At 35.2% G+C, this 20,942-nt stretch overlaps 3 protein-coding genes across 9 annotated transcripts in view; 2 read left to right on the forward strand and 1 right to left on the reverse strand.

The window, feature by feature from the left end:
• Window positions 1–3,450: 3,450 nt before the first annotated feature.
• On the reverse strand, window positions 3,451–5,314 carry LOC127812544 (uncharacterized). The gene has a single exon (XM_052352963.1). It carries the CDS (start codon window positions 5,123–5,125, stop codon window positions 4,514–4,516), a length of 612 nt encoding a protein of 203 aa, XP_052208923.1. The 5' UTR covers window positions 5,126–5,314; the 3' UTR covers window positions 3,451–4,513.
• A 1,002-nt stretch (window positions 5,315–6,316) lies between these two features.
• On the forward strand, window positions 6,317–9,127 carry LOC127795984 (root phototropism protein 3-like). 2 transcript variants are annotated; one of them, XM_052327993.1, is made up of 4 exons: window positions 6,317–6,829; window positions 6,912–6,981; window positions 7,335–8,435; window positions 8,552–9,127. In XM_052327993.1, exons 1-4 carry the CDS (start codon window positions 6,633–6,635, stop codon window positions 8,954–8,956), a joined length of 1,773 nt encoding a protein of 590 aa, XP_052183953.1. In that variant the 5' UTR covers window positions 6,317–6,632; the 3' UTR covers window positions 8,957–9,127. The 2 variants fall into 2 exon arrangements, with proteins under 2 accessions (XP_052183953.1, XP_052183961.1); XM_052328001.1 differs by having other exon boundaries at window positions 6,321–6,829; window positions 8,558–9,127.
• Window positions 9,128–10,335: 1,208 nt separating this feature from the next.
• The window catches only part of LOC127796009 (uncharacterized), a 19,626-nt gene continuing 9,019 nt past the window's right edge, over window positions 10,336–20,942 (forward strand). The window contains exons 1-7 of one of the 6 annotated variants that reach the window (XM_052328081.1): window positions 10,336–10,649; window positions 11,741–11,835; window positions 12,217–12,296; window positions 12,380–12,435; window positions 12,556–12,668; window positions 13,859–13,917; window positions 14,123–14,762. In XM_052328081.1, coding sequence (XP_052184041.1) covers window positions 10,538–10,649; window positions 11,741–11,835; window positions 12,217–12,296; window positions 12,380–12,435; window positions 12,556–12,668; window positions 13,859–13,917; window positions 14,123–14,414 — 807 coding nt within the window. In that variant the 5' untranslated portion in view covers window positions 10,336–10,537 and the 3' untranslated portion in view covers window positions 14,415–14,762. Of the gene's footprint in view, window positions 10,650–11,740; window positions 11,836–12,216; window positions 12,297–12,379; window positions 12,436–12,555; window positions 12,669–13,858; window positions 13,918–14,122; window positions 14,763–20,942 lie in introns of those variants that run through there. The other 5 variants (XM_052328041.1, XM_052328065.1, XM_052328056.1 and 2 more) reach the window with 5 other exon arrangements.

Below are 20,942 nucleotides of genomic sequence, written 5' to 3' on the forward strand. Positions count from 1 at the left end.
ACCGAGGCTATTCAGGGGATTTAGGGCTTGTTTGGTAGAATTTTCATTTTCAATTTTTTTTTATTTTCAAAATATTTGTAAATGAAATAAAAAATGGTATGATGTTAACCTATTCTCATTTTGAAAGAAAATTTTCTGGATTGCTTTGTTTCCTTCATTTTGCTGTCTTTCCCCATCCCCATCTTCTTCTTTTGCCCTCAGAGTTGGGTTTGTTTGTTGGATCTCTATGATTCTACGTGTGTTCCCCCAAATGATCAATCTGCTACTTGCACCTACTCATGTTTTCTTCCTGTTAATTGTAGAGCTCATATTTATTCTCAGTGTGTTCTGGTCTAATACTGCTAGCATGTTTACCAAAGTTAAAAAGATTATAATTAATTTGATAAAAAGCTCAAGAAAATTAGAGAGAGAGAGAGTAAAGAAACTTTTTTAAGAACCCTCATAAGGGATGGCTGCTGATGGCGCAGTCTGTGAGCTGCCATGCCATGCCATGCCATGTAAAGTCTGGTTAGGTGCAGATTATATACCTAAAATCTTTTCTGTTACTTGTTTTTTTTATCTAAATTTTCTGTTTTTTATTAAAGCTCAATACTTTTAAATTTTAATTTTAGAAATAATTTAAAAAATCAGTTCTTCAAATCTATCAATCTTACATTGTTTGATTTTAAAACTAAAAATTAATTTAAATAATGTGACAAAATATGCCCTAAATAATCTTCCATGCATATAAAAATGAAGATAAAGATGAAAAATCAACACAAAAAAATTACTTTAAGAAATATTGAGAAAACCACAAAATAAGAAATAAAATGAAACAATTTATCGAGAGATAAAGATGAGTTGAAGTTATTGAACCTAATGAGATATTGAGGACTGAAGAACAAATTCGTCAATGAGAAAGAAGATGAGAGAATAGAGATATGTATAGGGATTGAATTGAATATTAATATGTAATAAAAACAAAAGAAGAGTTGAGTGGAAAGTGGAAAAAATAATGGGTTGAGCCATCATTAGCCATAGTAATAATTAAAAAATATCTCTGATCAAATATCATAATTTGCTCTTCACATGGTTTGGGAGTACACAACAAATTTTTCAGTTGAATTTTAAAATAATTCGACTAATACACATTTTATATTTTTTAGATTTAAAATACGTGAATTATTTCAAATATTTCAAAAATATACAAGTATAATAGTTTTAATAAAAATACAGAATAATTCGCATATAATACGAGAATAATTCGTCGAATTACTAACAAGAGTCTATTTTCAATGCAATAACCAAATCCCTCGTCAAGCCAAATCTGCCAATTTCCCCCCTCCAACGCTACTTGCTATCGCAAAATTCGCTTGCCAAAAATTTGTGCTGGAGTTCCAACCCAACACAGTGGGATAAAAGTTTTATATGTTGTTGATTGTCTCACAATTTTCTTTAAATGAGTTATTATAGTACAGTTTACTTCCAATGTTTCATCTGACCGGTGACTTTGTAACTGCAGGTACATTTAGTTGTGTTGTCGAACCTAGCGGGAAAGTTGTAATGAAGGGAGTAACAACAACAGGTGTGAAGAGAGTTTACACATGGGGAAGCCTTTGAGATGGTTTTACAAAACCATTGCCCACCATGGCCATTTTCAATTTCTTTTGAGCTGCCTGGTCCGGCTGATGAGCAACAGTTTACTCGCTCTTTTGGAGTTGATGGGACGCTTGAAGGAATTGTAAAGAAAGGCGAGTGACCCGTTTGTGAGTTGGTAAAACATGTCCTAGCTATTTGAATATTTATATTTTGTGTTCTTTTATTTTCTTCCTTCTTCCCCTTTTATTAAAGCAATTGTAAAGATAAGGCACCAGCAGGTTTATGACTTCATTTTGATTGATACCTTGAATGTTCAGTTCATCTGTGGGCATCATTACCATTTTGAAATCTGTAGGGCTTTTTGCTTTGGATGTGGTCTTCAGGATGACTCCTACATTTGGATGGGATGAACTTTGAAGTTTCCAGTACAACAGCATCCTTATAAGTGTTTTTATCTGTATGATCATGCGTTATTCTTATTTGTAAATCCTTTCCTTTGTACGTGGTAGATTTGTTGGGGTGGTGTTGTCATTGTTGGATCTTTGAAAGAGTGTTTTCCTACTACATCTATAACTTACTATCAAGTCTTGATCCCACTAGATGGTGTTTTAAGAGTCTTTACTTTTTGGCAAAAAAAAAAAAAAAAAAAGAACTGGAAAATTTTAAAACAGGCACATCCGGAAGAGTGTTTAGAGTGTTGCACTTGTATGATCATATGTATTATTCTTATTCATGAACCCTTTCCTTAGTATGTCTTAGATTGTTGTTGGTGTTGTATCTTTGACGTGTATTTTCCTACTTGCGAAAAATAAGATATCCAAATCACGTCTGATGTATGCTACAATATCCAGTCCTTATTTGGTTGCTTGCTAGCATTGCTTCAAACACCTTGTTATTTGTAGTAACTGGCAATATCTGACTTCTTGTGTTTTCCTCTTCTATATTTTCTGTGATTTCTTGACATGGCACATGCCCATTTGATTGTGAAAGATATGGAGTCTGAAGTCTATTTCATGCCTAACTTCATTTGTCTGAAATTTTTCGGGACCTTAAAGTTGAAGCAGTTGAGGCTTGATACAGATCAAGAACTGTTTATGTTCATCAGGTTAGATGGGAGTGCCATCTTCCACTTGTTAATTCTGTCTACAGTCTACCCACTTTCTTCGTTGTTGAATTGGGTACTTTTTTATGCTCTAATTCATGCAGTGGGATTAAAGTTTGATATATTGTTGTGTTTTGACATGAAAACCGTTGAACATGCATCCTCTGGGGGTTCGAATATTTTGTTTTACCTCTTGGAACTTTTCTGGACAACTCTCTTGTTGCTCTTGTTTTGGAGTTATGTTTTTAATTCATGAAGAATTCATACGTCTTGTATGTTTATCTTCAACCTATTCTGTCTTCTTGGGAAATTTTGAACCTATCTTTTCTTTTTTGGTAAGGTGCATTTGACTCTTTTAAATATGGCTTTTCCTGAAGCATGTTTTTTTGTGTCATAAAATTTCACTTGTCCGGAAAATTATTTCTTATAAGCAACGCTTTTGCGAAAATAATTTTTGGCCTGGCCTGGCCTGGTTGTGTTGTGTATGGTAGAAAAGCACTTTTATCTACTCAAAAAGTATTTTTCTGCTCTTTTTTTGTGTTGTGTTGTATGGCTCATAGCAAAAACTGCTTTTGTATGATAACCGTCATCTGAAAACAAAACCACCCCCATATAAAATCATCCGATCAATTTAATCATCGACTGAACAAACCACAGCCAACTGAATTAGGAATGAACATAACCAAAATAGAAATTGTATTTCATTACTAAATATAAGTATTTGCCAATGTTTACACTGTACAAAAATATAGGAAAAGCTTTAACAAGATAGAAGTATATGCCCAAAGGAGTGTATAGAAAGCTCTTTTAGGCTCCATAAAATATAAATAGGGACTTGTACCATGCAATTTGTATCAAGCAAAATTGACTGAGTTCAGCTTCCACGAAAAATATTTTCTGCCTCTCTAGGTCTTACTGTCGTGTTATAATCCAACAGTCCCGGCGCATTCTGAGCTGTCAAAAGCACAATTTGGAACTGCTACTCGACGAACCCAGATCAAAAACAGTGAGACTTGCGCGCCCCATATAGGGCATCCAGCCACATAACATTGGATAGGCTGCCTAACATACTGTCAATGCATGGCTACCATATAATCTGGAAGAAATAAAAGGACAAGTAGTTTTTGTTGAAAGGGCTTCAGTTTCAGCGTTAAGTTCACAAACAGCAAAAGAGGCTGTACTTGTGTACTCGACGATCATTCTTTATTCAATGGAGCTGCTTGATTATGAGACCTCTTAACAATGCATCACACGGTGAGGTCATAGACGGAGATTAGTGTAAAAGGTTTAAATATGTAGACATTGGCAGACTCTGCTTGATCAGATAAATATTTCGTGTCTATTTTCCTCTTTGGTATGTACAAAAACAATATCAAGCCTTTATCCTGCCCATAGATGATGCCTGTGATTCAAAGCAAAATCTGGAAAACTTAATTGCCGTCAACATATCATAAACATTGCATCAACATCAAGTCCAAGCAATAGTTTCAACTTTAATCTGGTAACACAATGTTTGGTGTGGGAAATAGACAATGGGGCTTGCAATTCTTATTCATCTCCTTCGGCAACAAGAACAAGTGTGAAGAGCATATCACAATGGCATCTTCCAATGCTACATCAAAAACTGGAATCTATAGATTCTCCTTTTATTAAGTTCATGGATCACTAAAGCATATTGGCTTATCAGAATCTCAAATTCAAGAGTTCTGAAATCTAAGCTGTTTTAGAAATGAAGCACAGAAGAATCTGATTATCACATAGTACAATTAGTCAAAGAAATTAAGAATTGCAAATTGCAATACCAAAGATAAAGATGAATGTAAAACATTGCCCTTATATGGGTCTTCTTCCTTTTCTTCTTCTTAAAGTCCCGGTGACTTTGAAACCCTTTGCCCATTTCTGCAAATTTTCTCTTCTGCTGATCCCCAAACCCACCAAAACAGCACAAAAACAAAACCCTAAAATCCCATCTACAACCCTTTTCCACCCATTAACTGAAACCCCCAACAAAGATAAGGCCAAAAATCCCAAAATCACATCATTCCCCAATTCCTTTCCCGAAACCAACCACATTCCCAATCCAAACACTATCGCGAACCCGAGAAACCCTAGCTTGTTATTCCTCTTTCTCCCCCACCCGTCAAACCCTTCTCCCCCAAATCCCTTCCAAAACCCGAATCCCCCTCCATTGCCCCCTCCGAATTCTCTAATCACCAATGCCAGTGGCTCTGGCAAGATGTTGAGATTCGACGCGACAAAACGGATTGAATCGAGTATGAACTTTCTGGACCGTCGGTACCCATTTCGCCTTCTACTCTTTCGGGCACTTATAACGCAATCTTTGGTTTGGATTTGATTCCAAAGCGAGGACTTCCGATTGGGGAGGGAGAGACTGGAAGGCGTCCAGAAGAGGGACGACTTGATGCTGCAAGGAAGAAAATTCATTCTATTGTTTAGTTTGAAGCGAAGGAAAACATCGAGAGCGGAGATTGGGGTTTCGAATGAAGGCTCATGTCTGCATTTTGCCCCAGCAGTTGGCAGTTCTTCAGCTTCTCCAGCAGAAAACCTTACCGTTACAAAGGCTCTTGAATTCGGAATCAATTCATCTCTTTTTTTCTCTCTCTTTCGGCTGAATCTCTCTCTTCTCCCTTTCCACTTTTACACTTTTTGGGCCTTCACTTTATTTTGTGGGTCTAAAGTAGTTGGGCTGGGCCCACAGATCAACAACGTTCTATGACTGTTAAATTGTTGTATAATAATGATTTTTTTAATAAGGAATTTGCAGTCTTTATTTTCCTGGTTTAATCATGCATATCAAATAAGCCAATCAAAGGTTGACGAGCTCATGTCTCAAAGAAATTTTACTCTTGATAATTAAATATTAACGACTTCACGTTTCAAAAATTTTTATTTTTAATAATAAGATATGAAAAATATATAGACGTGACTATCACATCAAATCATAAGAGTAATATTTATCTGATTATTAAATCAAAATATAATGGTAATAAATGATTATTTTGATTAGCAGTAGTAGTTGGGACATTAAGAGGGTGGTTCCCTTTTGCTATCTCCAGACGTTGTAATCCACGTGAGGGTGCAAAACTTGAGCCAGCACGATCAAACTTTTAATTTCATTTGTTCAACCTTCTTATCCACTTCTTTCTTTTGAGTAGTTAGGCCATTGAAAGGGGTGTCGGTCTTTGTCATTTTTATATGTTCCTCCTTGATCAGACGCGGGCTTGTAACAGTAAGGGCTTGTAATAGTAAGGAAATAAGTTCTAGCGATCGGTCTATCAAGGGGTGACTAACAACAGTAAATGTTCTAATATATAAGTGAAAGAATAAGTTGCAAGAGTGTTAGTAGGTTAGAAGAGAACATATCTAGTCTTTTGGAAAGAGCTGGTTTATATAAAAGGAGGAGAGGTTCTCTTGTATTACATGTGTTGTACGTTTGCAGGACGATGTGACGGGATATCCAATGTTGACGAAACTTCCTAATGGTAGCATGATGCCGACGAGACTCTCATTAATGTGGATGAGATCCGTCATTAATGAAAATTGAATCTTGATCGAGTCAACGTGTGACGAAAATGATGCTATTACAGATTGACGCAAGGCCAAGATCGGGCCACAGATCGAGGGTCATGATTGGGCCGGTATGGTCCATTATACATTATAAACCATGGCGTGGGGCCAAAACTTGAGCCAACATCACCTTAATAAAATTCTTTCAACATTCTCATCCACATATTCTTTTGAACACTGTTTCTGCTTTGTCAATCAATGGCACCTACCTCAATTGGAAAAGATAAGCATTTCCTCAATCTCTTCAGAGGAAACAGTAGTTGAAGGTTACTATTTATAGCATTCTTCACTCCTTTGGAAATATATGTGATCTTCCTTTGCAAAAGGGAATACGACATTATCAAGCTTAGCAGGGTACCGGTACATGGACAGTGTTTCAACAAAATTGCAGGCTAAGTTTCAGGCACCTGGTTATGAGAAGGCTGCCATGGATTCGAGAACTCTTCAGAGGAAGAACCCAACTTCTGGTTCGCTATGTGGGAGGAATCAAAACCGATGTGTCGTTTATCTGGCTAATCCGTGTATGGTGGCAGAATCGGTAGATAGAAGAGGCCAAAGTTGGTAATCTCCTCTTCCTTTTTCCTCTCTATGCGTGTTTTGTTTGTTACTGCCAATACAGTTGAACAACATGCTCCTCGTGCAGGTTTTTCCGAACAGATGTTGAGAGCGATATGATTGTTCAAGTAGGAGAAAGCATCTTTCACTTGCATAAGGTGCACTTTATCTAGCCCATCCTGGCCAAGAATTTACAGTTTCTCTGCTCTTGTTGAAGTGATCACCTTTGAAAATCATATGGATAGTTTGTACTTGCAACTGATCTGATTAATGTTGTATGAGATACAACCATGGAATTTCAGCAGGTTTATTACTTAAAAAAAGCGTATTAAAGAAGTTTTTCATTAGAAGAATTGTGCTAGCTAAATCTAATCCTGTTTGACCCCAAAAACCGGAACATACACTTTTAGCAGCAATTCAAACAGAAATACCCCCATTAAGAATCCTGTTTTCGATATTTCTTGTTTAAACTTAGTGCATTTTGGTTTATCTGGCCATTCTTTGTTCTCAGATTCCCATGGTATCGAGAAGTGCATGCTTAAATAGACTGGTCTTTGAGAGAAAACGCAGCCATTTAAGTCCCAATATCCAGATTGACAGTCTTCCTGGCGGAACCAAAATTTTCGAGTTGGTGGCAAAGTTCTGCTATGGGTGGAAAGTCGATCTGACAGCAAAGAACATTGCTCCACTGTACTGTGCTGCGCATTTCTTGGAAATGAGTGATGATCTTGAAGAAGGAAACCTTGTATCCCAGACAGAGTCTTTTCTGAATTTTCTTATACTTTCATCATGGAAAGACACATTTAGGATTTTCAAAAGCTGTGAATCGATCTCCTTATGGGCAAGGGAGTTACATATCTTGAAACGGTGCTCAGAAGCTGTTGCTTGGAGGGCCTGCTCGAATCACAAGAACGAAGCGGAATGCTTGAGTGCTCTACCAGATCGTGCAAATAACCGGAGTTCTGAAAATGCAGTTGATGGCTGGTGGTTTGAAGATGTCGTGTTTCTTCGAATAGATCACTTCATCGAAGTGATTGGATCATTAAGGAAAAAGGGAATGAAACCGAAGCTTGTAGGATCATGCATAGCTCATTGGACTGCAAAGTGGCTTTCCAAAATCAAATTTGGAGTTGAAACTGCGAATACAGAAGAAATGACTCTTCAGCTACAGAAGGTTAATGTTGAAAGTTTGATAAGGATACTCCCGGTAGAGGAAGGTTCAGTTTCCATCAAGGTTCTGCTTCATCTTCTCAAGATAGGCCTCGTCATGAAGATCGGCCCTGAACTGTTGAACAACCTTGAAGAAAGGATAGTTTCTTTATTGGAAAATATTTGTGCCAAAGATCTCTTGGTCAAAAATTACAAGCCCGGTGCGGCTGCTTATGATGTAGCAATTGTTGCTAAAGTGCTAGAATCCTATCTTTTGTTCGTCTCCAGTGAACCATCATCCAGAATATCTGTGATTGGAAGGCTGCTGGACGAGTATCTGACATTGGTGGCCAGAGATGAGAATCTGCCCCCCCAAAGTTTCCAGTTACTCGTAGAAGCATTGCCAAGAAACGCTCGCTACTGTGATGACAACCTCTACAGAGCCATTGATATGTACCTCAAGGTTTGGAACTGTTCTTCATGCATCAAAACCACGTTGTTTGAGGTCAAAAGGCATGTAAAATCCACCATTTTCTTTGTCCATAAGGTTGCATTAACTAACAACTATCCTTGTCTAAGCGTCAGGCACATCCTGGAGTAACCGAAGAAGAAAGATGCAGCATGTGCAGAGGAATGGAGTACCAGAAACTATCCCAAGAAGCGCGCAAGCACGCGATGAAGAATGACCGGCTGCCAGTGAACATCATCACACGGTTTATCCTTCTTGAACAGGTCGATATGACAAGGTCGATTACAGCTGCTGGATCCAAGTACCAGAGAACAAAATCACAGGCAATCATAAGAATAGGCAAAGGCGCTGGGAAAGGGGGGATGATGGGCGGCCAGAAGGAGATCAAGACGATGAAGCAAGACGTGGAGAGGATCAAGGTGCAGATCAGTGATTTACAGCAGCACAGAGTGGATCTTCAGAGGCAAGTGAGAAGACAAAAGTTTGGTTTTGTGAGGAGTTCATTGATGTGTTGAATTTTCTCTCTCTCTCTTGGTGGATTTGCTTCAAAGCCTAAGCCTTCACTGTTGAAGTGTATGAGCATCAAGGATTTCACTAAATGGGTTCATCAAATTGAATTGTCAGGATTTCACTGTTGAAGTGTATGAATCTCAAAATACTTTGAATAGATAACATTACTCATTTTTTTCAATAAAAAAAATGTTTCAAATCAGTTCTCCATCATCATCGTCAGGTTAACCCTTTGAATTCTTGGCTTAATACATACAGAGAGATTTCAACAATTAAAAAATATAATAATTCATTTTTAAAGTCAACAATTAGTATGTAAATTATTAAAAAATATTATTTTAAATCCTTATTGAAAAATATAATAATTAATTTTTAAGGTCCATTAGTTAGTGCACACACACACTAATTTTCGTTAATGAACCGTATATTAGTAAGATAGATACATCATATTAAACTTAATAAATAAATATGACATTTAGTCATTTAAAAATTAAAAAAAATTAATATTTGATCTTTGATATAAAAAAACCAATTTTAATAAAAAAACCAAAATTTCATACAAGACCAAAAAATATTTAAAAAATAACTTAAATTTCATAAAAAAATCTAAAAATTTCATAAAAAAATACTTAAAAATAATCAAAAATTGTAAATTTTATAAAAAAGAATCTACAAATTTCATTAAAAAAGCCTAAAAATTTCATAAAAATGCCTAAAGATAATAAAAAAGACCTAAATTTCATAAAAAGATCTAAAAAATTCCCCAAAAAAACTTAAATAAAACATATAAAATGAAATTAGTTTTTTTATTATTATAGGTCTTTTTTGAATATTTTTAGGTTTTCTTTATGAATATTTTAGGTCTTTTGATGAAATTTAGGTTTTTTTGAAATATTTTAGGTCTTTTTTTATGAATTTAGTTTTTTTAATATTTTTAATTTTTTATGAAAATTTTAGGTATTTTAAAGAAATTTAGGTCTGTTTTGAATATGTTTAGCTCTTTTGTAGGAAATCTGTAGATTGTTTTTATAAAATTTGTGCTTTTTTTGATTATTTTTAGATATTTTTAATTTTTTAATGAAATTTAAATTATTTTTAAATATTTTTAAGTTCTTTTATAAAATTTATGTTATTTTGAAATATTTTAAAGTTTTTTTTATAAAATTTAGGTATGTTTTTATTAAATTTATTTTTGTAAGGTTCAAATATCAAATTTTGTTAATAGTTAAATAATTAAATATTATATTTTTATATTAAATTTAATTTAACGTCACTTTTTTTATATAATGTGACGTAGATAACAGTTTTATTTATTGGTAAAATTTAATATATTATATTTAAAAAGTTAAACGTTTTAATTGTTGGTGAATACCATACATAGCCTTTTAACATTTACCGGAGTTTCCTTCCTCTCCATCCCCTTCCCTCCCAAAAGGCATTAATTAGGTTTAGGTTTGGAAAATCTGTTGTGAATTCGGAAGGATAAGGATCAATCGAATCATATTGAAGCCGAGATACAAAAATTAGAAGACTCTAGAACTGTGGAAAGTTGAGCAATTGACGTGTCATGGCGGAAGAAGAAGAAGATGATGATGGCCAACGCACCAAGAGTAGCTCCTCTACCTCGAATCCGTGCCCTATTTGCCTCGGACCTCTTCTTCCACTTCAAGAATCCTACTTGGACCAGTGTTTTCGTATGTATATATCTATCTCTTTCTCTCTCAATCTTTGATTTCTACCTTAAAAAGGGCGATTTTTTTTAAGCTTGTTTTTAAATGAATCAAAGATCAATTTCATAAGCAAATAGAAAATAACAGGGGTTAAGCTTGCTGTAGATTGAGAATCAGACCTCCTGTTCTGGCTGGACAGATATTTTGAGTCTTCCTAAATGCGCTTAAAGCTGTGATTTTGAGTTGCTGGCTGGAAATGAAGTTCTTCAGGCTCAAAACAACTGTTTGATTTTCTAGTCATGGATTTTTTAATTCTACTGTTCTACAATAGCATGATAGAACTCGCAATTGAATTTTGTGTTACAGCTTGTATTTAATGCAACTTCTAGCTTGCGCTTCAGCTGTAATGATTCACTTTGAAGTGCTGGCATTCCTGGTCACCAATCTGGCTCTTGTATTTTCTTTCAAAAGTAGTTCCTATTAAGAGGCCACAAAAGTATGCAAAATTATTACGACTTCCACCCTAGCCAGAGTATCTTATGTTTAAACCTGCTCATTCGGGCTTGGTGGCAGAATAGCTGAGGTGAGGTTGGATGGCATTATAGTTTGCAAGTGGACAAGCCTTTCTTATGCACAAGTTCAGGCCAACATTTGAATTAGGGATTGTGCGGATTCAGGAACCCAAATGGAGCATAGATACTATATTGTTTGCCTTTTTTTTTCTTTATCTGGATTATTTATTCTGTGTAGGACAATTAGTCATCCAAATGAATTTCTATGAATTTCTTCTTTTATTCGGGGAATTGGAAAGTCAAACCCCAGCCATAAGAAAAGGGGTCAACTCCCAGTGTCCTCTGGTTGTAAGATATATGCTAAGGCCAAAGAAGGAATACATGATTCCTGTTCCTTGGCTAGCCAGCCGTTCGTAGCATTTTTTGTACAAGTTGAGTCCCAATGAAGTTCTTTATTTGTTTGATATGAAACCTTTCATATCTTCTAGCATGCTGTATATCTCATCTGGAACTTATACTAGGTAATCTCCATATAAATGCATCAGCAATGTAATTTTTCTTCAAAATTTCAGGCTATTTATTCTTTTTTACCATTTCTCGTTCACAGATAAGTTCTGTTACGATTGCATTGTACATTGGACAAAAGTGGTAGCAAGCAGGCATTCTTGCCGACCTTCCTCTGTAAGGTGTCCTATGTGCAAGGTTTGTTTATGTTGTGTTATTCTTTTCTGTTTCACATTAATCTGGCTCTGACGTGGCAGTTTACAGATTTCATTTCTCATTTTCTTTGTGGACGGGATAATGATGAATAATTTTTAGCCCTCAACTTGCCTTTTCAGATTGCTTCAGAAAAGCCCCAGTATCATTAGGGGCACAACCAGAGCAACCTCTTTTAAAACACGTGCTTTTAGCAAAACCTTTTATGTCGTATTAATTTCTGAAAAAATAAATGAAACCATGTAATTTGATGGTAGAAAGCTGTTCTATTGATTAATCTCCTGATAGTTAATTTATTTCTCCTCTTTCTGTGTGAACCCTTCTGAAATTCAGTCAAATTGATCTTTTTTCATGTCTAATATGCAGAAAGAAAATTTTTCTGTCATATATGAAATTGATGGAAATTCTTTTCAACGACATTACATAAATCAGGATCTGGGAAATAGGTATTGCAGTGTGTTGATTTGTTTTCTTTTTTCTGTTCAACCTTCGTATTTGAAAATTTTATCACTGACTTTTGGATTTTCAGTGCTTTCTTTTCAGAAGCTCACAAATATAGGTTACAGTGCTACTATATGGAACCAGGTACTCTTTCTCATAATTTTTATTATGTCTTTCTGTTTATTTGTTCAACATTTTTGGTGTCATTTCCAGATAAATTGACATTTATTAATATATATTTTTCACTACTTGTTTTTCAAACAGCTCTCTTAAGCAATATGTTCAAGGTGACACAGTATTGGAAGTCTCGTAAATATCGCCAGCAGAACCAGTGGCTCCAAAGTTGGTTGAGAAGGGAAATTCAAGCTTTAATCCAGGTTCCATGTATTCATCAGTTCTTTTATGTTCTACTGCCATTCTTTATTCCTTTGTGATGCATTTTCTTTCAAATTGTGAAGTTCTTTTACTGTAAATTGAATTTGGCCATCATGTTATGTGTAGCTGTAGAAAATAGGAGAAGAATAGTGGAAAAATCTCTGTATTCACTTGATGATATGCACAAGATTACATTCCCTATTAATAGGGAGAGGACTACAATTTTAGGAAACTACAGCATTTTGGAAACTACAAACAAATGGAAACATAATCTATACACTGTACAAGGAAACAAAAGATACATAGAACAGTTTAGAAACTTTCTAAAAGACACAGATCACTTTCCAAATAACTGGAGGCTGTGATCTATTCTGATTTAGGAAAGATGGTAGGCGTCCATGACTCATCCAACAGTAGCATCTATGGTTGATAATGATATTCAGAGTCCTTTTAGTTCTTACCAATAAAAGAACAGTTTCCTTGAAGTACCTAGATTCAGTTACCATATTTATCTTTTGGATGTGATTGAAAGATCAAATTAAAATGACATGCAGTGGGGCCATGTTCTCAAGAGCATATTAGTACGAAGCTTATCTTTCTAAAATGGATCAAGTGGTATTTTATATTTTTATCTCCACAAAGGGAATTTGTAGTAACAATGGATCAAGGTATGGTATGCAGTATGCTTCCCAGGAGAGCTAGGAGATGGTTGCTAATGGCCATGCTATTGTCATGCTTGCTGTGAAAGAGTCTTGTCCTCTCTCCTGTTCTGTTTTGCAAATTATTTAGTAATTGTGTCAACATCACAGTAATGTATCCTCATCCACACAGATATTACCTGTTAGGAAAGTTTGTTTTTCGGCTACTTGGAAACTTTATGCAGATGAAATATTTTCTTAACCATTTCTAGTTTTCTGCTCTTTTTTTGACCTTTTGAAGTCTTAATTAATATTGTGCATTTTCCAAAGTTAGTGCAAACTTTTCAATTACCTACTGCATTTTGCTCGAAAGAAAAGTGAATGCGATGGATGGCATTACTATGAAAATTGTGTTGCTGTTGCATCCTTTTGTTCTGCATAACTATGCCACTGACATACAACTGTTTTGGGAAACTGTTGTTTTAGATTTTCCCTTCTGAAACTATATGGCATTATAAATTGCTTACTTCTTCCCTTATTTTCTTCATATACAGGAGGAAGATGTAGAGGTTATAGTTCATCACATACTTGGAGTAATAGACTCTCTAAGAAGGTACAACTCAATGCTATTTTTGGTACAAAATTGACCTGGATATAAGTTTAGCCGTGGAATTCAATGGATAATTTCTTCCAACACACATCACATAAGACTCTCCAAATGGATTCCATTCAAACACACAAGCAATAATATAAACGGTAGTAGTTTCAGTTCATAAGTTCTTGTCTTAATGACTTTATCCTACCATGCTGCATTCCAGAAACGACCAAAACACTGCAAATACACCCGAATCAAAACAAGAAAATTTCAAGGGCTTGGTTGCTCAAGCAGCAAGCCCATTCTTAGCTGGAAGAACAGATCGATTTGTAAAGGAGGTAGAGCTATTTCTAGCTTCAGCGTTGAACATTGAGGCCTATGACAAGGCTTACATGCAACATTTGGGTTGGAAGCTTCCTGGGATTACCTCTGCAGGCGAGGAAGAAGAATACAGTGGAAACGTACCTTCGGTTCCATATCTGTATGTCTTTGATGGGGATTCTGATGGGGATTGAGTGAACATTTACCAGCCATTCCTGTAACTTTTTGAGGCCCTGAAAGTGGAATGCAATTCTAGTTGGTTTGAAGGTCAATTCTCTGGTTTCTTTTTCTCCATACAGAGAAATGTCTCCTTTGAGATTACGAGTGGGAAGTTGGTACTTAGGTGTTGTTATTCAGTACATCATCGGTATTTTGTATGATGCAAAGAGTTTGATATGCAAGATGAAGAGTGTATTATACATATAAAAAGTCTTTATATAATAATTAAATAATACACATTTTATGTGTATAATACACTTGTAATGTTATACATCACATATTCTATATTTTATAAAATACTGGTATCTAGCAGTGCTGAAGAATTTGTTCTTTTTTTTTTTATTATCCTTTGTTGGTGGAAACTTGGGACATTCCATAAAATAATCACTCAACCGTATCAATTCTCTCTTGGAATGGTTGTCGATTTTCAATATTTATGTTCTCAATTACGTAAAAAAAGATAAATCACAAATTGAGTACCCTTGTATAGGGCAAGGTTTAAACTCACAATTCATTAAATTAATATTAATATATTATTTATTACACTGCTCCACTTATATCTTGAGTATTGTATCAATTATCTCTTTCTATTATTTAAGTTTGAGTGCTCTATTGATTCTCTCTTTCTATTACTTTAAGGTGGTCGGACATCATTAGGAAATAGTGTTTATTAATTAACCAAAAATTAGACCTAACAGCAGTCCTAACCCGCTATGAGTGTCCCGCTTGGCTTGCGGTCTGTTCAGTTTAAATTTTCACATTTTACACATCTAATATCCGGGAAATTCTATTGCGAACCTAAAAAATTACTCTTCATAACTTACTTCCCATCAAAATTTTTAATAATTTTAAAATACTTATTTTATCTCCCCGTACCCACAGCCAACCCTCTTCTCCAATCACCTCTCATCACCGACCACCATCTCTCATCTCTCTTTCTCTCCTACATCATATACACATAAACACACACATATATATATATATACACAGAGCATAGCCGCGGCCATGCAACTAGCAAGCTCACACACACACACTCATATATATATATATATACACAGCAACCCAGTACACACACATATATATATATACACACACTCATACACACCTATATATATATATACACACACACACTCACACACACAAAAGCATGGTCGCGACCATGAAAACCTCCGCACCTCGCGGTGCGGAGGTTTTTAGCGACCCCCGCACCGCGAGGTGCGGGGATTTCAGCAATCTCCGCACCTCACGGTGCGGGAGTTTCAGCAACCCCCGCATCGTGAGGTGCGGGGATTTCAGCAACCCCTGCACCGCGAGGTGCGGGGATTGCTGAAATCCCCGACTGCCAGTAGTTGGGAAAGCTAGGTTTCCCCGATTGCTAGCAATCGGGAAGACTTTTTATATTTTTATTTTAATTAAAATTTTATTATAATAAAATAAAATTAAAAAATAATACTAATAAATAATTTTTAAATTTCTGCATTTTAAGTAATTATAATTTAACTAATTTTAAATTTTAAATCATGGTGTTGAATTTTTAATACTTAAAAAAATTTAAAATTAATTAATTTATCTTATTAAATTACTTGAAGATACACATATCTAAAAATTCTATCATCATTTAAAATATATATTTTTTATAATTACATATATTTAAAAAGAATATATTTTAAATGATGATAAGATTTTTAGATATGAGTAATTCAATAAAATAAATTTTAAATTTTTTAAGTATTAAAAATTCAACACTTAATTACAATGATTTAAAATTTAAAATTAATAATTTATAATTACTTAAAATATAAATATTTAAAATTTATTTATTTATATTTATTTTATTTTATTATAATAAAACAAATTTAATTAAAATAAAACAAATTTAATCAAGCCTTCCCAGCAATCGGGGAAGGCTTGATTCCTCGCACCGCGAGGTGCGAAGATTTTAGAAATCCCCACACCTCACGGTGCGGGGGTTGCTGAAACCCTCGCACCGCGAGGTGCGGGGATTTCAAAAATTCTCGCACCTCGAGGTGCGGGGATGGCAGAAACCCCCGCACCGCGGTGTGGGGGTTTCCATGGCCGAGGTCATGGAACTTGTATATATATATATATAAGTGTGTGTGAGTGTATATATGTGTGTGCGCTGGGTTGCATGGTCGCGGCCATGCTGTGTGTATATATATATGTATAAGTATATGTGAGTGCGTATTTATATATTTAGGTGATGGCTGGGGATGAGAGGTGATCGGAGAAAAGAGTTTGCTGTGAGTTATGGGGGTAAAAAAAGTATATTAAAATTATTAAAAATTTTGATGAGACGTAAGTTTTGAAGAGTAAATTTTCGAGTTCTGAACGTCACCATCTTAAAAATAAAAGTCCATCGTGGCAGCTGCCAACTGGGAGTGGGGCCCCGCGTGTAGCATGGGCTCATTTTGCAGGTATTCATTCAGAGCGAGTGGGCCCAACATTATCATTTTATAGTCAGGAGAATAATAATATATTATAAATTATAATAATCTTTTTTTACGGACTATCATGATTCACGCGCCAAAGCTCGCGTGAGGCTGGAACAGGTTTCAACAGCCGAACCGAAGGCTGAAGGCGAGCGATTTATATTCCGGAGCAACCAGTTTCGTCGTCGCCGCCGCTGTCGCCAACCGACTCTCCCAAAGTCTTTACACGAGGGAAATGTGAAGATCAAACCGTAGATTCAGAGACAGAGACAGAGAGAACAAGTAATTTGTCAAAGCAACGGAGACATTGAGCATGGAAGTGACGGCTAAAGCTCCGGGAAAAGTCATCCTCGCCGGCGAGCACGCGGTCGTGCACGGATCCACGGCGGTGGCCGCTTCCATCGATCTCTACACCTACGTCACCATCTCTGATTCCGGTACGTAACTAACTATCCGCTCTTTATTTTCCTTCGTACAGCCGCTTTTTAATTTTTTGGCATTGTTTTTTTTTTGTTCTTTACTTCTGTGCCCCTTGGTGTCGAATTGGCCGGGCTGCATTGTTCTTGCTATTTTGAGTTTCCTGCAAAATATTGATCCAAGGAAAAGATGGATTTGCTCAAAAATTAGATGTGGAATTATCGGTCTTGAGGTCTTATTTTAGTTTAGTTTTTTTTTTTTCTCCTGAATATTCATAGAGGAATTGATTGATTTAACCTTTTATTCATTGTTGTTACTTCTTACGAGATGGTGATTGGATTATGCAGATTTTGGCATTTAATTGCCATAGATTGGTTTAACATTGTATTCATTGTTTTTACTTATTTCGAGATGATGATTGGATTATGCAGATTTTGGCATATAATTGCCATAGCGTTCTGTCGTTTGGTAAATTTGTCAAATTTATTTGTTTTTGCGATATTGCTCGTGATGGCTGTTCACTGAATTTGGTTTTGGAATGATGGATTGCAAGCATTTCTGTTTTTATGTCCTGTGTTGAACTTATAAATTGGGATAACCTCTTATCTCTATTGCTCGTTACTAATTACTAATTTGTATTTGGTATGTTCTCGAGCCTTCCAGGAGAGAATCCGGAATGAGCAATATTTAATATTCAGCTGAGGAATTTTCCACCACGTGCGAGTTGGGATAGACATACATGCTCGGCAGTTGAATTTCAAGTAAAAAAATATATAATCATTTTAGGCAATATGAATTTTTCAGAAGTTTACCTTCATGGGGTGGAGGGATGTGCATAAAGGACTGTAAATACTATTCAAGGTTGATAACTATTATTTTCCCTTTTCCAATTGAATGGGGGCTAGGCCACAATAAACTACCATATGGAACTTAATTCGATGACATGCACAACTGATGAAGTTGAACAAAGAATTTCACTGAAAAAGGCCAATGTTTATCATTATGAGATCACTCAGTTAGATCGCACATGTATGATGTAGCTCTAAATCTGTCCTTAAATATTGTGAAAAAGAGCATAATTATTTGTTTTCAAATTAAATAATGCTTTTTGGTTGGGGAATTTTAAAGTGATGTTACAGCAGAAAGGGGGATTTTTTTTTTTGGTTGGGGGGGGGGGGGGGGGGGGGAGAGGTGTGGGGAGTTGATTGTATTATAGTAGTTTCCCTTGAAATAATTTCTATTCTTGCTGTTGATTTCTACTTCGTGATTGTTAGAAAGTGCATGTGAATATATTTTGGAACTAATATTGACATGTTTCCCACCATAATTCATGGAATTTATTTTCATGGTACTAAATGTGATTTTCTTTATTTGAAGTTGAGTGTTAGCCGGATTTTTCACTCTACTAATTTTTTCATATAGATGGCAATGATGAACTAAAGCTCCATCTGAAAGATATGGGCTTAGAATTTTCTTGGCCAGTTGGTAAAATTAGAGAAGCACTACCTGGAATGGGTGATTGTGATCCTTCGTTGCCCAAGCCATGCTCAGCAGAGACCATAACATTATTTGCTGCTTTAGTTGAAGAAGAAAATATTCCAGAAGCAAAAATTACAATTGCTGCAGGAGTTTCAGCATTTCTCTGGCTATATACCTCCACCCAAGGGTCTGCATCTCAGATTGATTCGTAGAAGTACCTTTGCCCTTTGAGATTACAAATTTCTGACTTGGCTCCATCTATGTCTCAGCTATAAACCTGCAAAGGCGGTTGTCACTTCTGAGCTCCCACTTGGCTCAGGCTTGGGGTCATCTGCTGCATTCTGCGTGTCACTCTCTGCTGCCCTTCTTGCTCTGTCAAATTCTGTGAATCAAGATTTTGGCCATCAAGGTTGGTTGACACTCAAAGAGAATGAGCTGGAAATAGTGAACAAATGGGCTTTGGAAGGTGAAAGATAATCCATGGGAAATCATCTGGCATCGACAACACAGTAAGCACGTATGGTATGTGATATTTCACAGCATTTTGCATTTGCAACTTCTTTTCATTTGAAAGAACTCACTTGTCCTTTGCCACCATTTTTTGTCAAAATCCCCCGGTTATGCATCAATATGTTTTGACCTCGGCATTTCCGACATATATGGGGCAAGTACTCCAACCCAGTCAGTGCACTAGTTATGGAGCTAACAACAAAATTGTTTTCTGATATCAGAAATCTTCAGTAAAAACATTCTGAAAATGAGTTTCCTGGAGAAAGTAAAACATTTTAATCCTTCCTAGGAAAAGGTAGAAGTATAGAAACTGTTGACCAGAAAAATACCCAAGAGGAGGGTGAATTAGGTTTTTCAAAAAATTAATAATTTTATCTCTTTTAAAAACTCTTAAATTTGTGATCTTAATATGTGGTGATTGTAGTAGAATTGAAAATAGTAAAATCATACAACCACACAGAACAAGAGAAATTTATAAAGGTTCGGCTCTAAAGAGCATACTCCTCTCTCTCAAGACTTAGCTTGAGATTCCACTAGGAAAAATCAACACTAACTTTTAATTAGAGCTAGAACCAACATACAATCCCTTACCTAAGCAAGAACCACTAGCACGCTACTAGCAAATACAATCCCCTCACACAACAAGTGAGTAAAAATAACAAACTTACAACCACTAGCACGCTACTAGCAAATACAATCCCCTCACACAACAAGTGAGTAAAAATAACAAACTTACAACCAGAGACAATTACAAATAAGTCACCAACGGTTGAGAATTCCATCAGCCAGCACACTTCTAGCACTTTGAACCTTCTCACTCTTGTTTGAATGCTCTATCAAGTTTGTTTTACCTTGAGCCTCCATACTTACCCTATATATATACATCTTCCAAACACACTAGTCATTAAAGAAAAGGTTAATATGAAATTTGAAATTCAAAAAATGTTTAGGCTTTCTCAAACAATTAGAAAACATGTCTCACCTTTAATTCAAAATAAATTTACTTTTTGCATGAGAAATCAAGATTTGAAAATTTTAAACATAAGCTTTTGAGACATGAATGATTAAAACAAGAAAACATGTCTAAAAACAATTCTCCTTTAATTCAAAATAAATTTATTTTTTGCATGAGTAAAAGAAAACATGTATAAAAATAATTCTCTTTAATTCAAGATTTGAAAATTCAATATAAGCTTTTGAGACAAATGATTAAAATAAGAAAACATGTCTAAAAGCAATTCTCTTTTAATTCAAAATAAATTTACTTTTTGCATAAGTAAGAGAAAATATGTCTAAAACCAATTTTCTTTAATTCAAAATAAATTTACTTTTTGTATGAAAAAGAGAAAACATGTCTAAAAGTAATTTTTCTTTAATTCAAAATAAATATATTTTTTCATAAGTAAGAAATGCATTTATCAATAAATAAAATTCAAACATAAACTTTTTGAGACATAAATGATCAAAATAAGGAAACATGTCTAAAGACAATCCACCTTTAATTCAAAATAAATTTACTCTTTGTACCCACTTTTATTCAAAATAAATTTACTTTTTATATGACAAATAAATATATTTATATCATAAAAATATTTTTGTTATCATCAAAATCGTAATTTACTTACCTTGAGCTTAACAAAAACATTT

This window comes from Diospyros lotus, chromosome 1, assembly GCF_014633365.1.
Source record: "Diospyros lotus cultivar Yz01 chromosome 1, ASM1463336v1, whole genome shotgun sequence".
In the NCBI taxonomy this organism is placed as follows: Eukaryota; Viridiplantae; Streptophyta; class Magnoliopsida; order Ericales; family Ebenaceae; genus Diospyros; species Diospyros lotus.

Bases quoted from the DNA above. Each gene is read 5' to 3' on its own strand.
- LOC127812544 (XM_052352963.1), bottom strand. From the start codon at position 5,125: ATGAATTTTCTTCCTTGCAGCATCAAGTCGTCCCTCTTCTGGACGCCT.
- LOC127795984 (XM_052327993.1), top strand. From the start codon at position 6,633: ATGGACAGTGTTTCAACAAAATTGCAGGCTAAGTTTCAGGCACCTGGT. The intron at 6,982-7,334 runs GTGCACTTTATC...CTTTGTTCTCAG, and splicing joins GCATCTTTCACTTGCATAAG to ATTCCCATGGTATCGAGAAG. The intron at 8,436-8,551 runs GTTTGGAACTGT...TCCTTGTCTAAG, and splicing joins CCATTGATATGTACCTCAAG to CGTCAGGCACATCCTGGAGT.